General features: G+C 35.9%; 3 protein-coding genes across 5 annotated transcripts; 2 read left to right on the top strand and 1 right to left on the bottom strand.

The window, feature by feature from the left end:
• Positions 1-2,055: 2,055 nt before the first annotated feature.
• Positions 2,056-3,258, top strand: LOC110601536 (nicotinamidase 2). The gene is made up of 2 exons (XM_021738702.2): positions 2,056-2,195; positions 2,454-3,258. Exon 2 carries the CDS (start codon positions 2,509-2,511, stop codon positions 3,124-3,126), a length of 618 nt encoding a protein of 205 aa, XP_021594394.1. The 5' UTR covers positions 2,056-2,195; positions 2,454-2,508; the 3' UTR covers positions 3,127-3,258.
• A 935-nt stretch (positions 3,259-4,193) lies between these two features.
• On the top strand, positions 4,194-7,237 carry LOC110601535. The gene is made up of 4 exons (XM_021738700.2): positions 4,194-4,658; positions 5,728-5,923; positions 6,467-6,560; positions 6,647-7,237. The coding sequence occupies exons 1-4, from the start codon at positions 4,303-4,305 to the stop codon at positions 6,961-6,963; spliced, it is 963 nt and encodes a 320-aa protein (XP_021594392.1). The 5' UTR covers positions 4,194-4,302; the 3' UTR covers positions 6,964-7,237.
• A 1,152-nt stretch (positions 7,238-8,389) lies between these two features.
• On the bottom strand, positions 8,390-11,819 carry LOC110601324 (putative beta-glucosidase 41). 3 transcript variants are annotated; one of them, XM_021738418.2, is made up of 13 exons: positions 11,379-11,814; positions 11,203-11,269; positions 11,061-11,119; positions 10,513-10,588; positions 10,352-10,423; positions 10,176-10,263; positions 9,829-10,084; positions 9,621-9,736; positions 9,308-9,531; positions 9,178-9,209; positions 8,989-9,091; positions 8,806-8,914; positions 8,390-8,715 (listed from the first exon to the last, which is right to left on the bottom strand). In XM_021738418.2, exons 1-13 carry the CDS (start codon positions 11,493-11,495, stop codon positions 8,520-8,522), a joined length of 1,515 nt encoding a protein of 504 aa, XP_021594110.1. In that variant the 5' UTR covers positions 11,496-11,814; the 3' UTR covers positions 8,390-8,519. The 3 variants fall into 3 exon arrangements, 2 of the variants coding, with proteins under 2 accessions (XP_021594110.1, XP_043806882.1); XR_002485813.2 differs by having other exon boundaries at positions 8,574-8,715; positions 8,806-8,922; positions 11,379-11,818; XM_043950947.1 differs by having other exon boundaries at positions 8,573-8,922; positions 11,379-11,819.
• Between the last annotated feature and the right edge of the window lie 9,474 nt (positions 11,820-21,293).

The following is a 21,293-nucleotide window of genomic DNA, read 5'->3' as shown; positions in this document are numbered from 1 at the left end:
ATTATTATTAAATTTATTTTCATTTTAAATTGAGTTTATATTAAATGTCTTATATATATATATATACCTTAAATGAGTTTCAGTTATGGTTAAAATTAATAATTGTATCATTTATCAATTACTTATCTAATACATGTATTTTGTAATATTGAATATTTGATATTTATTATAATTTTTTTTTTTTAAAAGGGAAATTAAAGTCTCATCGGAAACTGAAGGGATTGATTGCAAAATGGCATCTAAGGCAGAAAGAGATGAATGATATTTAAGGTCGGGCCTATTAATATTGGATTGATTCATGTTGAGTGCACTTGTTGTCTAATTTCCTTTTTATTTTTCCTATTGTGGAATCCCATTTTGGCTGCTTGCTTTGCTTTGCTTTGTCCTTTCATACTTACTCTTTCTGCAAAGGTCATTTTCCTATGCCTTCATCCAATATTAATCATGCACAAGTTGATGAACGATATTTATTAAAAATTTCTTATTTAATAAGATTAAAAGCAACTTTATTTTTTAAAAATAATAAGTCATTTGAGTTAATTTTTCTTTTAATTAAAAATATTTTTTATTGATTAATTTTTTCGAGTGTTCAAAATATATATTAAGAGGTGATCGTCTGATCATCCACTTGCCCTGCCTTTGCATTAGTGTTGAAACATCCAAGATCATTACCTTGTTCCAACTTTTTGAGTTTTGTATTCATTATTGGTTTGTCAATAAGCATAAAGATTTGCCTCATCCTCTACTTGGAAAGCCATACAGCTCGTGAAACAAAGGGTTCTGATCAGTTTGCACCCAATGCCATATTCTTATAGAAGCTGCTACTTGAGAATAATCTCTCTTTCTTTCTCCACTTTCATATAGTAAAAGTGCAGCCTATGAAAATATAACAGCTTGGCAGAGAACATTATTTAAAAAAAAGGGAAATTAGTCCAGAAGTGTTAACTGAAAGTTGAGATCATCAACCTCAAACTACAGTGGTCAACAAGTCAGTTTTTTATGCATTTGGGAAAGGAAAAAATCAAGTAAACTTCAGCTTTTGAAAGCTAAAAAGATCCAGAACCTATCAAAATCTTGCCCTGCATTTGGTTTATTTATGTGGGTTGAAATTTTCTTATTTTAAGCTAGGGAAGGTGGTAGAGTTGCCATGTGGGTTAACTTTGGGTTCGCATATAACGATGGTGGGGAAGTCAATAGGGCTCATGCTGAGGATGATCTAAAGATATCGCTGGTGAAAGATGGTGGCGAGCCGGTGATAGTGTCACAGTTTATGATGCAGTTGCAGAGATTGAAGACTGTGGAAGGCAAGGACCCGCCAATGATTCTGCATTTCAATGGAATACAAATATAAAACTGATGAAGAATCAGCAATGTGAGTGAAGTTACCGCAATAATACCGATAAACTGCGAATATGTCAACCGGATTCGTATACGGCAAATCTATTTGGAACGAAACCCGAGAAAGAGTAGAGCTGATGGTATGAATAAGTCCCTAGATGTAGGAGCTAAACGACTCAACCGAAAAGGGAGGACTTATGAAGAGCTTGTTCATCTTAATCTCTAATTCTGTTTTTCAGCGATTAGATAAATCAGTGATTTTTTCAAGGTTTTTTAATTTAAACTTTTTTTTTTTATCATCGTTATTTTTTTACTTAATCTACTAATTAATGCTGTAAAATTTATTATAATTACCATTTATAATAAAGTTTTTGTAAATTTAAAATGTGTCCAATAATATTAATTATTTTAAAAACTAATTTTTAATTAAAAATAAAATAATTTTTCATAATTTATTCTTGTAACCCTCCAATATTAAAATCAAAATACTAAACATAAATTTAAAAACTGAATCTGCGAAATATAAATTTTTCATCAAAATGATGCATTGATTATAATAAACTGTTTAGTAGTCATAACATTTATTTTTTAATTTTTTAATTTTCTAAATAATTCTAATCTTTTCGTCTTCGTTTGTCTCATTTCCGAATCCGAGGGAATACTGTGACGGATATTTATCGGCAAAATTAAAAGAGTTTTATTTTAAAAAATTATCATGGCCAAAAAGAAAGTTGGATAGAAGAGTAAATATACTCCACTCCACGGACAGACATCATGTCGCCTCTGGATTCTTCCTCCTCTTTCATTCTTTGCTGATCTGCTCTCGAACTTCAGTGGCTGGTGCTTAGCTTATGACGGTAAGATTCCTTTGATTCCTTTTCTTGTCTCTGTTTTCAATTTGAAATTAGTTTTACTAATCATGCTGATTAGTGGGTTTACTTTACGATCAATAAATTAATGTAGATTTTAGGTCAATAACTGAAAATCTGTCGTTCTTGCCTTCTTCTCTTTTATATTATTTATTGGGAATCTTCAATTTTTTCCTTAGCTGATCGATTCCTTGATTCCCATATATAATTAACGTGGTGAATTGTTTGTTTGTCTGTCGACTTCAGACCCTTCCCTAGAAATTTAATATATATCCCTTTTCCTCCTTTCTGCTGAGCTTCAATGGCTACCTCCTCGCTGAAATTCTCATCATCATATAAGAAATATGAGATCAGAAAGAAAAACCCAGATCCCAAAACCTCTGTTCTTTTAGTTATTGACATGCAAAACTATTTTGCCTCAATGGCAAAACCTATGCTCCCTAATCTTCTCACCACCATCCACATCTGCCGGCAAGCCTCCATCCCTGTCATCTTCACACGCCATTGCCATAAGTCTCCCGCTGAAGATGGCGGCATGCTTGCGGAGTGGTGGAACAATGACCTCATTATAGATGGCACTGTTGAGTCCCGACTTCTGCCTGAGATAGAAAGGTTGGCCGGGAAAGACGAGGTGATGGAGAAGAACACGTACAGTGCATTTGTTAATACACGGCTGCAGCAGCGGTTAATGGAGATGGGAGTGAAGGAGGTTATTGTGGCTGGAGTTATGACTAATTTGTGCTGTGAAACGACGGCGCGTGAAGCGTTTGTGAGAGGGTTCCGGGTGTTCTTTTCGACGGATGCTACTGCGACGACAGACTTGGAGTTGCATGACGCCACGTTGAGGAATTTGGCGTATGGATTCGCTTACTTGGTTGATTGCCATAGGCTTAAAGACGGGCTACTTCGAATTAAATAATTAATTAACGGTTTGTTTGTAAAATTTTAATTTTTATTATTTTTCTGGTTGATTAAAATAAATATCTGTTGTAAATGTATAATGTTTGAGGGATGGAAACTTTATATAAAAGATAAACTTATTTAAGTGATAGGTTATTGGAGTAATAATATTTTTTTATAAACTTTATATATTTTTGTAAGAATAAAATTTATTATTTTTAATAATATAATTCAATCATAATATTAATGGATAATATTTTTAATAATATATATTTGAGATCTGTTTATATATATATATATGTATGCAGAGGAAAACAGAGGCACTTGTGTTGTTTTTTTTATGGAGTTGTTTGTGAAGTTATCTTGGGATCCCAGGAGTGTAATAATTATATTGTTCGTCATGCATGGGCATGTTTTCACAAGTAGTGAAGTGCAACCCCGTATTCTGATGCAATATGTATGATCAATGGGACATAGGCTTTGTTGTTCATGATTGTGTTGAAATTGTGATGAATAGAAGGATTGCAAATTAGGACTCAAATGCGGCAGAAGCTGTTCAATTGTCTCAACTTGCTGGTTTCAATCCTCTCATGCGGGAAACTCATAGTCTTTCTAGGACTCAACAGCGTCACCACACCCTAAAACAGGATAAACCATGCAGCTTCCTTCCAAATTAAGTCATTAGAAACCGGTGTATCCCTTCACGTATAACCATTTTTAAATGAATTATAAAATAATAATTACATCCTTTTTTTACCTGTAGTTGTATAATTCTCCGTCCAAAAATTTTTTTCATTATCTTAAAATATTATTAATTTTCTTACATTATAATTAAAATAAAAATTAACTATTAGGTTATTAATTTTATATTATTTTCAATGTAATTCTTTACCAATTTATTTTTAATTGAAATTTTTTTTAACTATATATTATTAATTGTGATTTAAATATGTATCTTTTGTCAAAGAATATGTGTTAATATTTATTTTTAAAAATAAATAAAAAAATATACTAGAAACAATATAATAATAAAATATTAAGAAAATTTCCAGAACTAATCAACTTCCAAAAGTATAAAAATCCAGACGAGTCGCACAAATACTTATCCAAACGGTGTCAAAGTGCTTCGCGGAAGATAATTTCGATTCTATTCAGGCCTTCCTTTTTATCTACCTCGATCGACATAATCATCGCTATGGGTGGGGGAGCTACCATGAGGGCTGCAGCTAAGATCGCCGGTGTCGGCGTCGTCAATAGCGGCATCAGGGGAGCCGTTTCTGCTGTCCCGTCTCCGGCTGAACAGTCGGTACGCAACGCCTCACGTCCCGTGTCGGCGGTCCTCTCTTCCTTGCACACTGGGACTGCCGGTGGCGTGGAAATTGCAGGAGTTCAGCGTCCGTCGTGGGAGATTGACGATTGGGAGTTCGCTGGCGGTGAGGAGGAGCTGTTGCTCGAATCTAAGGATCCGATTCCAAGAGTTGTGTTCGGGCCTGCACCCAGCCTGCAGGAAGCGAAATCTGCCACTGCTGAATTAAAGGATGCTCTAGAGAAGTATGCACTTTTCCTTTTTTCCTTCTAATAAGAGCCCCCATTTTATTTCGTTTGCTGCAGTTTTTTTTTATGGTAAGGAGAAAACAGAGGGCAAGAGGTAGAGAGCTTTTAGTGTCAACTGTCGCGAATAGCCATACATGTTTGATTCATAAACTAATTTTGTTTAATCAATTGTTCTGAAACGATTAATCATGTTTTTTTTGTTTTTCCTTTGGAGGTCTGATATTTTTATTCGCGAATTGCTTGAATTCAACCGTTTGTGGTGATTCTGTTTGGATATGGTGGAACCCTATGTTTTCACTCTTAATTAGTAATTGATCAAATTCATATGTTGAACCCATTTATTTGTTTGTTCGTGTTATCTCATGAACACTTTCAGATGTATACTCTATAACACTTAGCTTTCTTATCTGCTGTTTCTTGCTAATAAAGCTCTAATTTTCTTTTTTGTCCATTCATTTATAGATGCAGGATACTGGTTGTTTAAATCATGACATAATATAGTAGAATACGTGAAGCATCAAGTTTCTCTTTTTCCCCTCCTCCTAATTCCTGCCACTTTCCCTCACTTTATTTTCTTTTCCCCTCCCAGGATCGAAGGAATTCCTAATTGGTGGGATTGGCAGTCCTATAATTACGTGTTCTTTGGTCTATGTTTTTCATTGTTTAGCTTGCATTTAAATGGTTTATTTGCCTAAGCACGCTTTTGAAAAATTTTAATGGACCATAATTTGATAGACTGTCAATTTCTTAAACGTCTCATCTCCATGGTAAATAGTCCACGTCAAGGCGAGCTAAAAACTGTCAATCTTAGATAGTGTGCATTATAACATTGTAGTGTGTGTTATTTATCATGGCCTTCTGAAATTTCCTGACGCATGTGGACAAAAGCCATTGTCATTTACCATCTGTTTGTGAAGCTTCCAACTCATCTTTACACTTGCACAGCGGAAGTACTTGACTGTTACAATCACAGTTACAGTGCTACCATAAGCATACATATTCCATCATGAGAAGGAGTATTTTCTTTTCCTCGACTTTGTCACTGTTCATAACATGATTTTTGCAGAGTGTATGTATCATCTTCTCCTTACCCCGAATCTGGTGGTTCATTTGGAGGTGATCAGTTGTCTCGCCAACCTTTGCTTACAAACTCAGACTATCTGCAGAATAAAAGCTGCATCACTTGTGAGCCTACAGCAACTTCTGCATCAAGCAATGCAGTAAAGGCATTTGCATTGCTCAATGAAAATCCTCAAGCACAGGTTCTGAAAAATATTGTTCCCTTCATGCAGTTTTTTCTTCCTATTTTGGGCTATATAATCATGAAATAGATCTAGTTATTTATGATTAGATAGTTTGTGATGTGGTTAATCTCTCTCTTGTAGAGAATCTAATTTGATTACATGACTTTGTGCTGGGAATTTTCATTTTACATGATACTACTATAAATAAGCTTGATATTTACGTTTTTTATGCTCTCTGATTTTGTGTATATAACATCCTTGATATTGTAGCATTGGCAGTTAAAAATTACCTATTATTTTTAAAATTTTTATTTGTTATTGTTATTGGTTAGTTTTGTACGTGTCAATTCATTTCAAAGAACCCTATTCTCATATGGGAAAGAAATTCTTGTTCCAATCAGATGCTGGGGGAATTCAGGCCTCTACAAAAAGTACCTATGCATGATACGCTGGAATCCAGAATTTTTTTAATTACTTTATGTTCTACAATCCACATTAGATAATATGAAGTGATAAAATCCATATGTGGGGCCATGATTAGTGATTTTCTTTTGTCCCCAGTCTGTTGTTGCTTCCATTGCTGCAGATCCAAATGTCTGGGATGCTGTAATGAAAAATGAGTCTCTTCTGGAATTCCTGGAGTCACAGAAGATCAGTAAGAATATCTTCCATTTCTCTTGCAACCACTAAATTCATGTTTGATGGGCTCCGATTTACCCATTTTCTATTTCACTCCAACAGAATCTGATGCAGATGCTGAGTCGCAGGATTTGGGCTCTCCAAGGAAGTTTGCTGAATTATCTGATGGTGTAAGCGAGGCTGGAATATTTGAGAATGGGTCTAAGGATATCTTTGAGGACATCAAGCACACTGTCGTTGAGATGATGAACAACATCTCTTCTTTTGTTCATCATATTTTTGGGTTTTCTTCTGCAGAGAACACTTCTGCCACGGCAGATGGTAATTCTCGATCATCTTTTATTGATAACACCCTGGGAGCTTCTTTTATGGCATTGGCAGTGATGGCTATCGTGATGGTGGTGATGAAGAGAGGTTAAATTCCTTTGAGGAAGCCAAACTGTAAATTTGTCGAATATACAGGCGATACATAATTTCCTGTTTGGATGCTTTAAACGTTTGATGATGTCTATGCTGAAAATTGATGGTTTTGCCATAATAGCTTATCTTCTTAAGCAAACCAGTGGACAGATTGTTGTTTTTTGCCTCCACTATTTGTAATCGTCTATTGTGATTGACCTGGTGTCATTGGGATTGGAGGGGTTGTGCTGTCACTTGAATGTTGGTGTCTAATTGAAGCTCTTATGTTTTTCCGTTGTTGAAACTTAAGGTCAGTATGAATTTTTGGTCTATATAGGCTCCATTTCTCTAGATTCTACATTTTTTTTATGGTTACAATGCTCATGAAATTTGGTGAATGCAAACATATATTCTTGGTCAGAAAGTTGTTTTGAAGGGATATGATTTCTTTTAAAAGAAAATTATTTTTTTGAAGTAGAAGAATTTTATTAATATCATTCTATGTAAATTTATTAATTTTAATATTGATATCAAACAATAAAATATAAGGTTTTTTTTTTCTTCATTTATAACATTTAAAAAAAAGTTCTGTTTTTGAAAATATTTTTTATAGAAAATATTTTTTATATACAAGTAATGTTAGTAATAACTTTGATGAACTTCAGTTTGCTCTATTTATTGGGCTTTAGCTTCAAAAGTATTAGTAATAGTAATATCATTTTATTACTGGGTACTTTTTAATTCTATTAATAATATTTTTTTGGGGGGTTGGGGGGGTGGTTATCAATGGGAAATATCATTCATGAACCAGAAGACTGCAAACGGGCTTGGGACAACAAATTACAAAACTTGATGGAATGGCTGAAACTCATCATGAATGATATAAAAAGATCATAAGGAATGTTAATTAGATATTTCATGACATGAAACGGAGTTGTTATAGGGAAATGGTTGCTAGAATAGATTCTCTCCTACAATTCTCATCCATCGTAACTGGTCCCACGTCGTACCACCTCACATAGTTTTCTGATATAACTGAGAGGCAAAGTACATTTGATGAGGATGTGGAATTGTTACACCAATTATTTCGGACATGGAGTTTGCAAATCAAGCAGTTCCTGGATTTTCTGGCTGAGCTGTCCTCTTAAAAGAGACGGATAACAAACAGAAACATGTAGTTGACAGTAATGAGCAACATTCTGAATTTGAAATTTTTGGCACGTAACTGAAATGAAAGGGCTTGCGTTGATAACTTGATATTGGTAAGTCCAACATCAAGCAAGTCTGTTTTATTTTATTTTTTCTTACAATTTACTTCTTTTTTCCAGATGTGATTTATTGTAACCCTTCTTAATCTTCCCCTCTTTACTCTATATTACTCACTCTTCTATTAATTACACTTGAAAGACAAACTGGAATAGGTAGCCACCAAAGGCAATAAAAATGTTCCACAATTCATGGTATGCCTTTTATTTCAATGATTTTCTTTCCAATTTTCTATGAACGTTAACAATTTTCCAATATCAATTGCGCAGTACATTATGTGCATGTCCTATGGTTTTGTAACATATACACTTCAAAGCTGGCTTTGCAGATCGCTATTTAATCTGAGAATACTTTTGAACCATTGAGCAGAAGCTTTTGGTATTCTGGTAAGATTATTTTTGTAATCCACAAAGTAGAGTCCAAATCGTACGGTGTAGCCTGAGTTCCATTCCCAGTTGTCAAGAACAGACCACACAAAATAACCCCGAACGTTGCACTTGTCTTCCCTGTAATGGTTTCCCCGTTAGATCTGATGGGTACATTTCTGAAGTACAGCAACACAAAAATTCAGGATTCTGCAGAGTTCCTGCCATTACCTTATAGCTGCAGACAGGTTTGAGAGATAATCTCTGTGGTATTCTATCCTCTTATCGTCCTGTAAGGCCTTGTTTAAAGATATGAATGGTGTATTTGCATCGTCCATACCTGCAATTCTGAATTTAAGCTAGATAATTTCAAGACCAAAGCTTTTTGGTTTTAGGGTTCTGAAGACTGCTTACCATTTTCTGTTATAATCACCGGTGGATTCTTATACTTATCTTTCACATAGTTGACCAGTTTACGAATGCCCCAGGGTACAATATGTAGCCAGCGGGAAGCTGCCTGGAGGAGGAAGCACTTGTGAGCTGATCACTTTAATTTGAAATCTATAACAAAATCCTAGGGCCTTGTAAGTGGTTGAAACATACTCGTTCTCCAATGGCGATTCCATGTCGATAAGCTACAGTTGAGAGGAACAGATACAATCTTCATCAGATAATAGTTTTGTTCATTTTTCCCCTTGAGATGTAAAGTACTAGTTGCGTTTCAGCATATTACCAGTGGTAATTACAGCAGCATCAGTTGAGGCATCCTGCAATATTAGTTTCTGAATCCGAGTCCTGTCATTTCTAACATACAGAGATGTGTAATGATTAATGCCCACAAAGTCCAGGGAACCTGCCAAGGCTTTGGACGCCTCTGGAGTGATTTCAGGTAATCTCTCACCCACAAGCTTTTCCATTGAAAGGGGATATTTTCCAAAGAACAGAGGATCAAGGAACCTGATTTGTTTTTCAGTGTGTTAAATACATGAGGGTTAAACATATGGAATTTGATTCCTTCAGAAAGGTTATGAACCTGACATATTTACCATCCGATTGCAAAGACCATTGCTCTATGCGCCGCATCTTTGTCCTCATCAGCATCAGATATTGGCTCGTACCACTTGGAATCTAATGCTATTCCAATTTGGCCTCCCTGCTTTGCCTGGAACATCCGAAATTTGGAACTTAATTAGACCAGTTCAACCTGATAGGCGAATCAAACCATAAAGAAACTTATATTATTCTCAGGAGTACCTTGAAATGTGACTGATAACATCGGTACGTAGCAGCATGTGACAAGAGGATGTTGTGAGCTACAATATACGGTTCAGCTGACGAATTTCCTTCCTTACAAAGCAGATGACCTAGAATAGAACACCTTCCGGGAGCTTGAATACCCGTGTCGTAACCCTGGATGGAGAAACCATGAGGTTCATTGAAGGTGATCCAGTGTTTCACTCTATCTCCAAAAGCTTCGAAGCAGGTGAAGGCATAATGCTCGAAGTCCTTTCTGTAACCAAATCAATTCATTCTTACACATTTTGCAAGAGTGAAGAATATTTTCTAGAAAAGAATGTCATATACATTTCTGTTATACTTACACTATTTGTTTGCTCAACCATCCTCCATATTTATCTTCAAGAATCTGCGGAAGATCCCAATGGTACAGAGTTACATAAGGCTGGATTCCTGATTGAAAGAACAGCTGCAGCTTCATCTAATGCAATGTCTAACGAAAAAGAAAAAAAAAATTCAAGATGATGCTTGGCAGAGCAACCTTTTTCCAGTAAAGCATCTATGAGGCTGTTGTAATAATCTATTCCTTCTGGGTTAGGTTTCCCTGTTCCATCTGTTGATGTAAATTCCAAAACAGTTAGCTACAAGCTGAAGAATGGCAAGCAAAATTTTCAGGATCTGACCTCACTGATTGCAACTTACTTGGAAAAATTCTTGGCCAAGATATTGAAAATCTGTACGCATCCATCCCCAAATCCTTCATCAGGTCAATGTCTCCCTGTAAAACTCCATGTTTTCCATTCCCAATCATTACTTATTAACAGCAAAGACAAGACAAAAAATGCAGTTACTGATTGACTAATCATGTTCTGTTGACCCTATGCGAATTGTCTTCTTTTTGTAATACTTTGACGTGTTTTATATTTATTTTTTAAAAACAAGTCGGCGACATATCATCTTATCATCTCATATCGATAATTGAATAATGATTCTTATCCAACTGGATCCATTTTCCAATTCTCCTTAGCCTCTACCTATATGATAATATTTCTTTCCACTATTTTTTAATTAACTTGTTTATCGATCCATTGCTTGCATTTCAAACTTATTGCAAGCTGAAACATCATTAAGCCAGTAGTATAAGGGTCGAATAACTACCAACACTCATCCCCTTTAAAAATTCCAGAGAATCCCAAAAAAGAAGAAGAAGAAGAAGAAGAAGAAGAAGAAGAAGAAGAAGAAGAAGTCACCTTAAACCGGTGATATTGATCAACGGCTGTATCTGCATTGCTGAAGTCCAATATTCTTCCTGTTCAAACCCATTAACGAGTTCTCTGAAAATTTTTTCCTTCTGCAATATCAAAATTTTCCTTCGAAGCATTCAATTCTTACCTGGTTGCCTTGTGAAGGTATCCCATATGCTGGCTCCTTTGTTTCCTTCATTTACAGCTCCTTCGAACTACAAATACCACCACCACTAATCATTAAATTGCTCTGAACTACACTTTTAATTGATGGGATATGCAATCAAAACACAAAACAAGGATATAAAGAAATGTAAACAGCACCTGGTAAGCGGAAGCAGCAGTTCCAAAGGTGAACCCACTGGGGAAATCAGCTCTACTTACGGCTTCTGATTGTACAAAAAGACGGGTTATCAAGAAGAGGATCAGGCTAATTGCCATGGTTGATTAATTAATTGCAGAATGTTTTATCAGCTAAAAGGAAGAAGCGTGTATTGGAGGATTGTTAGATAGGGTAGGTGTGGATTCCATATATATATATATATATACAAAAGAGAAAAGGATTGTTAGTTACTTAGTTGTAAAGTTGAAGAATACAGTTGAAGAAGAAATGGGCAGAAGACATCTGGGTTTCTCTTGCACTGGAAGGTGTTCCTTGGAGAAGTTGTCTCAGCAGCTGTCTTTGCGTCCTTTATGTGCACGTTATCATATGGACAACATGTACAAACATGAATTCAAGGTCCCATTGAACGATAAGGACAAAGCGAGCCTGGGAATTTGAAGGACTCGCTAGAAAAATTTGGATGATGACACATTAGATAAGCAACAGCTCTTACTTGATTCACTTAGTTTCTTCTTCTTTTATTTATCGATATTTTATTTTTTGAGGAATAATTGAAATTTGATAGTTTAATCATAGGAAAACATGGACCATGGTGAATGTTACCATCCACGTCAACTCTCTTCTTATCTTATGTTTTTCTAGATTTATAATAAACATTTTAATTAACATTCAAATTAAATTGATATGAATTTGTTTTATTATTATTATTTTCAGCATGACAAGTGTGAACAATATTGATTGATAACACTTAAACTAAATTTCTATTTTTTATTATATAGAAACTAATGATCCGTATTAATTAAACATTAAGATTTTGTACATTCAACTATTAGAATATTAGAACAAATTAAATATATTTGATCATTTACCCATCAATGTCATTTTTTTTTTCTTGCAATATTCTCGCGAAAGTCAAGGTTGAAACTTTCTTGTTTTCTTTGAAAAAAAATTTCAAATTAAAAAAAAAAAAAGCTATTATGGAGACTTTTAGTGATGGGTAATAATAAAAGGATGGCAAATAGCAGAAGAAACCCAAGAATAGAAAGGGTAAGCTACCAAATTAGCTCAAACAGAATGACATCATTCTACTGCTGTGGCTGCCTATTATAAATTTGCTTTTGCAGTCTGCTTTCACTCTTAAGTAACTTAGCATACCATCTAAACATGATTCACAAGGGATTCTTTTTCCATTCTTTACTCTAAAACTCTGTAATATCTACTCTTCTACTTCCCAAATTCGAACAATTTATTCTAACAATGCCTGTTTTTCTTCTTCATCATCCTCCTCACATACTTTCCCTTTTTGGTTTTATTATTCGCCACATGCAATGCATACTATCAATTTTAATACCTATGATCAGTCTGGTAAAGTTTGTTGGCTATTTGTGTTCTTAAAGTCAAATTGAATGAACTCATGCTTTGAATATTAGTTTCTCTTTTGTTAGAACAGTTAAGTTAATGAGATGGCACATAGCTAGTGTATGTGTTTTTTGATAAATTTTTTTTTTAAATGTAATAATTTTTATTAGAATTATCTTGTATTTGTTTAGTTTTTATAACTTAATAAATTTATCTTAAAGAAAAAAAAATGAACTCATGCTTGTCACTCTATCTTTACTAAGCTTGTCTTTAACATCATTAATAAAAAAAAAATTAATATTTCTGTTTAGAAAAACTTGGGTCCCTTCAGATACTTTTACACAGTGTTCTATCTAAAATTCATTTAATTACACTGTTTTAATTTATATAATTTAAAATGTAGAATTTAATTAAATTTTGTATAATTTTTGTTTGGTTTAATTTTATAGTTTAAATTTATTTGCTTTTAATTTCTAAACTACCTTTAAATCCTTGTTGGGTGTGCATTTTTCTAACAAAAAAATTAAATTCTATAATTCAATTCATTTCTATTGATAAAAAAATTTTATTTATTTGAAATCAATTATATATAATAACATTTAATTAAACTCTTTTATATTAGATAAATTAATGACAAATTTAAATTAATTTAATTTCATCATTCTTATTATTTTTAAATTAAACATAAATATTTATTTTTATAAATAACAATAATTTTTATCACATTTATTGAATTTAAAATCTGAATTTTACATAATTTTTTATTTTAATGATTGTTTTTGAAATTAAAAAAATAATATAATACATTTTTTAATATTAATTATAAATATATTAAATATTAATAATTAAATATTAAATTAAAATAATTTTTTAAAGATGAATTATTAATTAAAAAATTAAAAAATTAAAAATTAAAAAAATAAAGGATAAATAAAGGAAAAAAAGGATTCGAAGGATTTGTTAAGTAATTTTGACTTAAATAGTTTTAAGTGAAATTATTTCTTAAAATTTTAACAATTTTATTAAAATTTATTTATAATTTAAAATCAATTTTCACAAGAATTAAATTTTTACACAGCTAAACATAAAAATTTTAAAAATAAAAAATTTTCTTTTAAATTTTTTCAAAATTAGTAATAGAGCCAAATTTAGACCATTTAATCATATTGTTATTAATGTTAAATTATACTTTTTCTGCTTAATTCTGAGATTTTGATTTTATTTTGCAAAAAATGGTGTAAAGAGGTGATTTGATGAAAATGCTTTTATAACTGCCTAAAAAGGGATAAAGGAGAAGAAGTTTGTTGCCCAAGTCAAGTTGCAGCTGAAGTGAAGATAAATAAGAAAAGTGCTAAATAAGGAAAGTACATTCAGCAGAGTATTTTGAAATTCAAATTTTAAATTTTCAAGAAATTTTTCCCTCATTCAATAAGCCAAATCTCAAGAAAATACAAATTCAAAATTCAAAATTCAGTTTGTTTGGAAAACCAAATCTCAAGAAGACATACTTGCCTCCCAAGTAATCAAGATTTAAAATTCAAAAGAAGGCTCTACCTCACAAGGAAACTTAGGGCAACACTCTCCCCTATAAAAGCTTTTCTTCCAAACCGCACGCCCCCTTGGTTCTTCTCTCCCATTCGGATTCAAGAAGTGGCCAAACCTCTCTTCTCCTTCCAAGGCCGTCGGTCACCTCCTCTTCATCTCTTTCTTTTATTTTCTTGTTTTGTTTCAGCCATAAGTGACTGAAACCTCTTTTTCTAGTTGAAGATTAGGTGAAACTTTGATTGTTTTATGGATTGGGAGATCTGTACATACATTGTTTATCTTTTGTTTTTCAATATTTTATGCAATTTCATGCTTAATTTCATTGTTGCTTTGTTGTTTAGATCAATAGGGCCCATTGATTCTTGATTGCAAAGTGATTTGTTAGTTTGGATAGTTTTAAGTCCGTAATTGCTTGAATTATTCAAACACAAGTAATTCTTGGTGTAAAAACTAAGGAAATTGCTTGATCTAGCAATATCACCATACGTTTGGGTAGCTAGAATTAGATCTCTCTATTTCTTAATGCAATTGACAGTTGTTAAATGCCAAAGGCCCAAGGACGTTCCTTGGCAACTTGTTGATTAGTAATTAATTAGAGGACGTTCCCTAATTGATTTATACTTAAGGAGGGATATGGTGGTGAGAAGCGTCTTCCATCTCCATAACTAATTTATTGAATCAAACAAAGGAACCTAAGTATCAATGATCAATCCCAACAACTGAAGTGGATTCAATTTTTCAACTAGAGCTTTTCTCATACTTGAATCTTCTTTACTTTATTATTTGCTTTACTTTATTGTTTTCAATATTAGTTCAATGCATCAATCTCAAAACCCTCCCTTTATTTTACTTTCAGTTTGTTTACTTTCAGTTTGTTTACTTTCAGTTTATTTACTTAGTCTTGATAAGGAAAATAAGTAAGTATCAATTCTCTGTGAATTCGATCCTTTTGCCACTATATGCAATTATAAAATTGTTGAAAATCAAAAAGGTTATTTTTGACCGGTTTCGACAACCGCACAGTCAATTAGATATTCCAAATAAGAAAGAGTAAAATGAAAATCTTGTTTGCCAGCATAATTGCTCCTTTGTGAACTCCATAAACTCCTTGGTGTATTTCCTGGACTACCTTGGCTGCCTCCTCCGGGCCTACACATCTTAACCATGGACTAGACTTCTCCCTCCGATATAAGGTTCCTTTTACCGATAATTGGCCGCTTTAACTGTAATTTTTGAGCTTCTGCTTTATTTTTGAGCAATTTTTCAGTTTTGAGATACTTCAAGTACGGGGTCATGCAGCTTCGTTTTTCATCAATTTGCATGATAGAGGCTGACTTTTCGAAGGTAGGGTGTCAATTTGCTGCACATACACTTCATCTGGGAGCTGTTCTAATTCTTCCACAGACAATTTGCTGAGCAGTTCTGCCTCTTCATTCTCTTTCCGAGGTATTCTCTGGTATTTGGCGATGACTCATTGCTCACCGAGCTCGATTTTGAGAGCTTGTACCTTGGCTAAGTATCCTTGCATGATGGGATCCTTTGTCTGGTACACTCCTGTCACTTGGTTTACTAGTAATTGAGAATCGTTGTTTATTCTAAGGTCGATTGCCCACACTCCTGAAGCTATATGCATTCCATTCAAGAGAGTTTCATATTCTGCCATGTTATTGGATGCCGAGAATTCAAAGCGCAAGACATAGCATACTTTAAACTCATTAGACTCTTTCAGCAGAATTTTTGCCCCACCGCCTGTGGTGCTCGATGCCTCATCTACAAATAAATTTCACATGAATTCGTGCTGGCACTAACCCCCTTCCATTGAACTCGGTTGCACATTATCCTACTCTTTGTTTGAGCTGAAGTAGCATTCGGCTATAAAGTCAGCTAAGGCTTGGGCTTTGATTACAGTCCCAGGTCGGTATATGAGGCAGTATAGGCTGATTTTTATCAACTATGCTAATATCCGTTCTAAAGTTTTAGGCCTGTGTAAGATCTTTATCAAGGGCTGATCAGTCATCACTACTCCCTAATGGCCTTCTAGATACATCCTGAATTTCCTCACTGTCAAATAACAGAGCAAATGCTAATTTCTCAATATTTATATACCTGACATTGGCGTCTTTAAGTGCTTTACTGATGTAAGAGATGGGCTTCTGGGTCTCCGCCTCTTCTCTCACTAGCACGACGATTACTGCCTATTCGGATGCGGCCAAGTACATCAATAGCTCTTCTCTTGCCAGGGGACTGCTAAGCATATGTGGGGAGCTAAGATATTTCTTAAGGCTTTTGAAGGCCTCTCGACAATCTTCCGACCATTCAAAATTTGGTACTTTCTGTAGCTTCTTGAAGAATGGTAGACATCTCTCTGTTGACTTAGACATGAATCTGTTAAGAGCTACCACTCTTTCCATGAGTCTCTGTACATCCCTTACACAAGTCGACATGGGCATACTCAGAATAGCTTCTGCCTTTTCTGGGTTTAGTTCTATGCCTTTTCTACTAACCATGTAGCCCAAAAAATTTTCTCATCTGATAAAGAATGCATATTTCCTTGGGTTTAGCCTCATTCTGTGTCGCTGTAGTACCCGGAAGACCTATTCTAAGTCAATCAGGTGTTGCTGGAAAGTATGGCGTTTCACTACCATGTCATCGATGTATACCTCCACATTCCTCCCTATCTGATCTTTGAAGATTTTATTCATCAGCCGCTGGTATGTTGCCCTGGTATTTTTCAAACGAAAAGGCATGGTCTTGTAGCAATATATCCCATCTTCAGTTATGAAGGAGGTATTTTCTTCATCCGACCTGTCCATAGGGATTTGATGATACCTGATATAGTATCTAAAAATGATAAGTAATCAAAATGAGCTGTAGAGTTTATCATTTTATTAATAGCTGGGAGGGAATAGCAATCTTTTAGGCAGGCCTGGTTTAAATCAGTGGAATCTATATACATTCTATACTTTCCATTGGCTTTTTTCACTAGCACAAGGTTAGCTAACCACTGTGGGTATATTACTTCCCTAATAAACCTAGCCTCCTCTAACTTCTCTACCTCTTCCCTTGTAGCATGTTGTTTCTCCTTCCCGAAGACTCCCTTTTTCTGTTTCACTGGCTTGGCTCCGGGGAGGATATTCAGCTTGTGGGTCATTGCTTCTGAATCAATCCCTGGCATATCCGAGGGCTTCCAGGTGAAGCTTGAGGTGTGCCCCAGGATTAGGGCCATTACAGCTTCCTTCTGACTTTCTTTTAAGCTCGAACAGGCCCAGTCCTGGTCTTCTTCTTTTCATCTCGGACTTCCATAACTTAAGAGTTTATTTCCTCTGGTTGGGTGCATTGTTTCTCCATTGTGGCCAGATATACAGCTCTGGCCTCCTCCTGTCTTTCCCAGACAACTCCAACCCCTGCCTCTATTGGGAACTTCATGGTTAGATACCAAATGATGGTCACTACTTCAAAGTCATAGAGTATCGTTCTTCCTAGAATGACATCGTAGCTCAGGGGTAACTTCACCACCAAAAATACAACGTAGTGAGTTCGTGACAGGGGCAGCTCTCCTAAGGCGAGGGCTACTTTTACTTTCCCTTCTACTGCTACCGAGGTTCCCCCTATCCCCTTGACCGGGGCTTGATCCTTAACCAGCTTTTCTTCAGGTATCTTCATATGGTGAAAGACCTTGTAAGGTAGTAAATTTACTTTGTTGTCGTCATCTACCAACAACTTTTGAACCTTAAAGTTATGGATGACGTACGGCCTCGATGACCAAAGTGTCGTCATGAGGTATCTACACTCCTTGCACATTCTCCGGGGAAAAAGAGATGGTTACTAGAGAGTGATTGGTAACTTGCATCACTTCGACACTACTTTTGTCTTCGTTTCTGCTTCTCTTCTTCCCCCTCCTACTCATGTGACCCCCAGTTCCTCCTACAATCATATTGATTGTCCCACTGGAGCCATCATTCACTGATGCCTCGATCTACCTCCCAGGCCTTTCTCCGACCGTATTCTGTTGCTACCTTTGACCACCTCTGGCTTCTTCATGAAATTTCTAAGGTGGCCTCTAATGATGAGTCTTTCTATCTGATTTATCAGCTGGTAACGGTCATTTGTGTCATGGCCATGAGTCTTGTGATATTGGCAATATTTGTTCAGGTATCTTCTGTTTGCTTCTGCTTTCATGGGCTTGAGCACTTCGGCTCTGGACACATTCAAGGGAGTGATTTTGGAGGGGAGCCGGTATTGATAGGGTCTTTGCTCCTTTCTCTCCCACCGGTATTTGTTCAATACCTCCGGTCCCCGATCTTGCCTCCTCTTCGGCTTGTCTTATCTCTTGTCCTACCCAACCCTTCCTCGGTCTCTATCATCTTTAGCAAACCTACTTGTAGTTAAAGTTGTCTTGTCTTATATACTTCTCTGCTCTTTTCATCAGCTCTGCCAGGATAGTAGGGGGCTTCCTGCACAATGACCCCAAGAACTCCGAGGAGGTAGTGCCCTTCTACATAGCTTCTATGACTCTTCCTTCATCAAGCTCGGGTATCTGCAAAGATTCAGAGTTGAACCTGGCCACGTACTCTCTTAAGGATTCGTTCCTCCTCTGCCGAACGGTATCCAAGTAGCTTGTCTTTCTCTCCGCAGAGACTCCGGCGATGAATCTACTGATGAACACGTTGGCCAGGTCAATGAAGCTCTTAATTCTTCTTGCCTCCAAGCTATTAAACCACGCCCGGGCTGGTCCTGTTAAGGTGGTAGGAAAAACCTTGCACATCAAGGCATCCGAATGAGTTTGCAGTTCCATGAATATCTTGTAGTTCAAAACTTGCTCCTTAGGGTTTTCTGTCCCATTGTAAGCCGCCATTGTTGGCATCATGAACTTTTTGGAAATAGTCTCTTATTGAACCCATCTCACAAATGGTGATGAGGTTGGTAATAGGGGACTGTTGCTATCTCGTGCCCCTAACTCCATTAGTAGTTATTCTTTCAACCTTTCTAACTTCTCATCCACGTCTACGTCCTCCCTCCTGGGCTTTTTCTCTAGGCCGTAGTTTCTTTCTAGCTCTTCACTCTCCGACCTTTTCACTGGTTCGGAGGAATAGCTCTCAGCCCCATCATTCTCGATGAGCTCTCTCACTACCTTGCCTCTTGTTTTAGCTATCGGCTTATTCCTTTGACTAGCCTCTCCATCCTCATCATCTGTTCTCCTACTGTTCTATTGAGGGGCTTGATAGTTTAGTGTGGATTGAGGTTCATTGATGGTGAATCCTTCTGTGGTGGGTGGTACGCTCAGTGGAGTGCTGAGCGCTCTCTATTGCAGTATCTGCCCTAGCCAGTGAGCGGTGTTCTGTAGTTAGAGAGCTATATTCTGCAACTCTTGGTTAGATAAGGTAGTTTGGGGCATAGTCCTCGCTGAACACAACGAAGAGTTAAATAACGTGGGTGGCTGGCTTATTAGAGCTCTCGGGCTAGAAAATGGAGACTGTGATCATTCCTGAGTCGAACTCAGGTTGTTTGTGTATTTCTAGTATGGTTCTCGCCATGATTGGCCATGTGGATCTTAGTGGGTGAAATGAGGATGAGAACTCCAGCGATGAAAAAGATCTCCTTCGTTCCCATAAATGGCGCCAATTGATGTCCTAAGATCCAGTAAGGGGTAGACTCAAGGTGTATTTTGATAAGTTTGGTTTGGTGTATCTCTCCCTTAATTCCTTTATTTCTTTTTCCTTTTGTCGTCTAGTAACACGTAACCACTGTCCTGCGGTTGTATTCTCCTGCGACATTCACGCTGGCCATACGTACGGATGTACTGTGTTCATTTCCATCGTCAGACGACCATTTAATTCCATCTGGTACTGTGTGAATACGATCTCGGGTGTCACATAATTTGTTATCTCACGAGGCTAGAGGGATAAATAGGTTAGGCCTCCCGCGCGCAGGTTTGAGTTCGGTCTGACTCATCAACACGAGTTCTAGGCTTATACATGAGGCAAGCCTGATTGTTGGGTCTTAATAGACTTGAGACTTAACATTTTCAGCGCGGATCTAGCTTGAGCCTAGTTTGAGCCGGGATGTCCAACACCCAGTTTTCATCAAAAGTCAATTCTCTTTTTATTTAAACCAAACTTATAAATATAATTCAATTGAATTTCACAAAATTTTAAAATTCAACCAAACTCCTCTTAATGCTTCTCAGATGATTTCCAATGGGAAAATAGAGTTTATGGGCTATGCAAGAGACCGGAGTGTGCTGAGGCAAAGCAATAGAGTGCTTTTCTCTTGTACTAGTAAAGAAGTGAAATAATTGCGTAAAAGGCTGCAAAGCCAATATGAAGATCGAAGACGATAGAAATTCAGGGCTTTTATTCCCTCCATAGCAGGAAAAATTACTTGGAAAAATTCTCGCTTTCTCTCTACATCATTTTCTGTTTTGAAACATTGGGTCTCACAGTCTGATACATAATTTACTCACAACTATTAGCTTCACTATTTTTTTTTCAATAGGTAGATTTCATTAATTGGGAATTGGAGTATAAGGTTCAATACCTGATTACTAGGATTGCATTGGAGTATTTCAATTTCACTGAGTCGTAAGAAAATACAAAGCTCATATTCAAACTTTGGAACCCTAAAAAGAACATAAAGATCCAAAGAGCCTAAGGGACACAGGTGCCTTAGCACCGTGTAATAATCCTCACTAATTCAACCATCAAAAAATAACACTGCCTATAGTTTGAGAGAAGACAATAGGCCTTATATATCAAAAGCCATCATAGGATGAAACAATTCAATTGAAACACAAAGTAGTGCCACTACCAAAATCTTCATTCCAAGAATATAGTCGTTCAAGCAAAAAGGGGCCGTTGAGCAAATTGACAACGATACGGTAAGAGAACGGCGAGTCGGAGACAATGCTTGAAGTCAGACATAAGTTTCTGTTGGTTTATAGATTCTAGAGATACTTTCGTTCGAACAGTAATAGCCTTCTTCAGTATTAAAAA

This window comes from Manihot esculenta, chromosome 15 (assembly GCF_001659605.2).
Source record: "Manihot esculenta cultivar AM560-2 chromosome 15, M.esculenta_v8, whole genome shotgun sequence".
Classification (NCBI taxonomy): Eukaryota; Viridiplantae; Streptophyta; class Magnoliopsida; order Malpighiales; family Euphorbiaceae; genus Manihot; species Manihot esculenta.
This window is presented reverse-complemented; position numbering and strand designations above follow the sequence as displayed.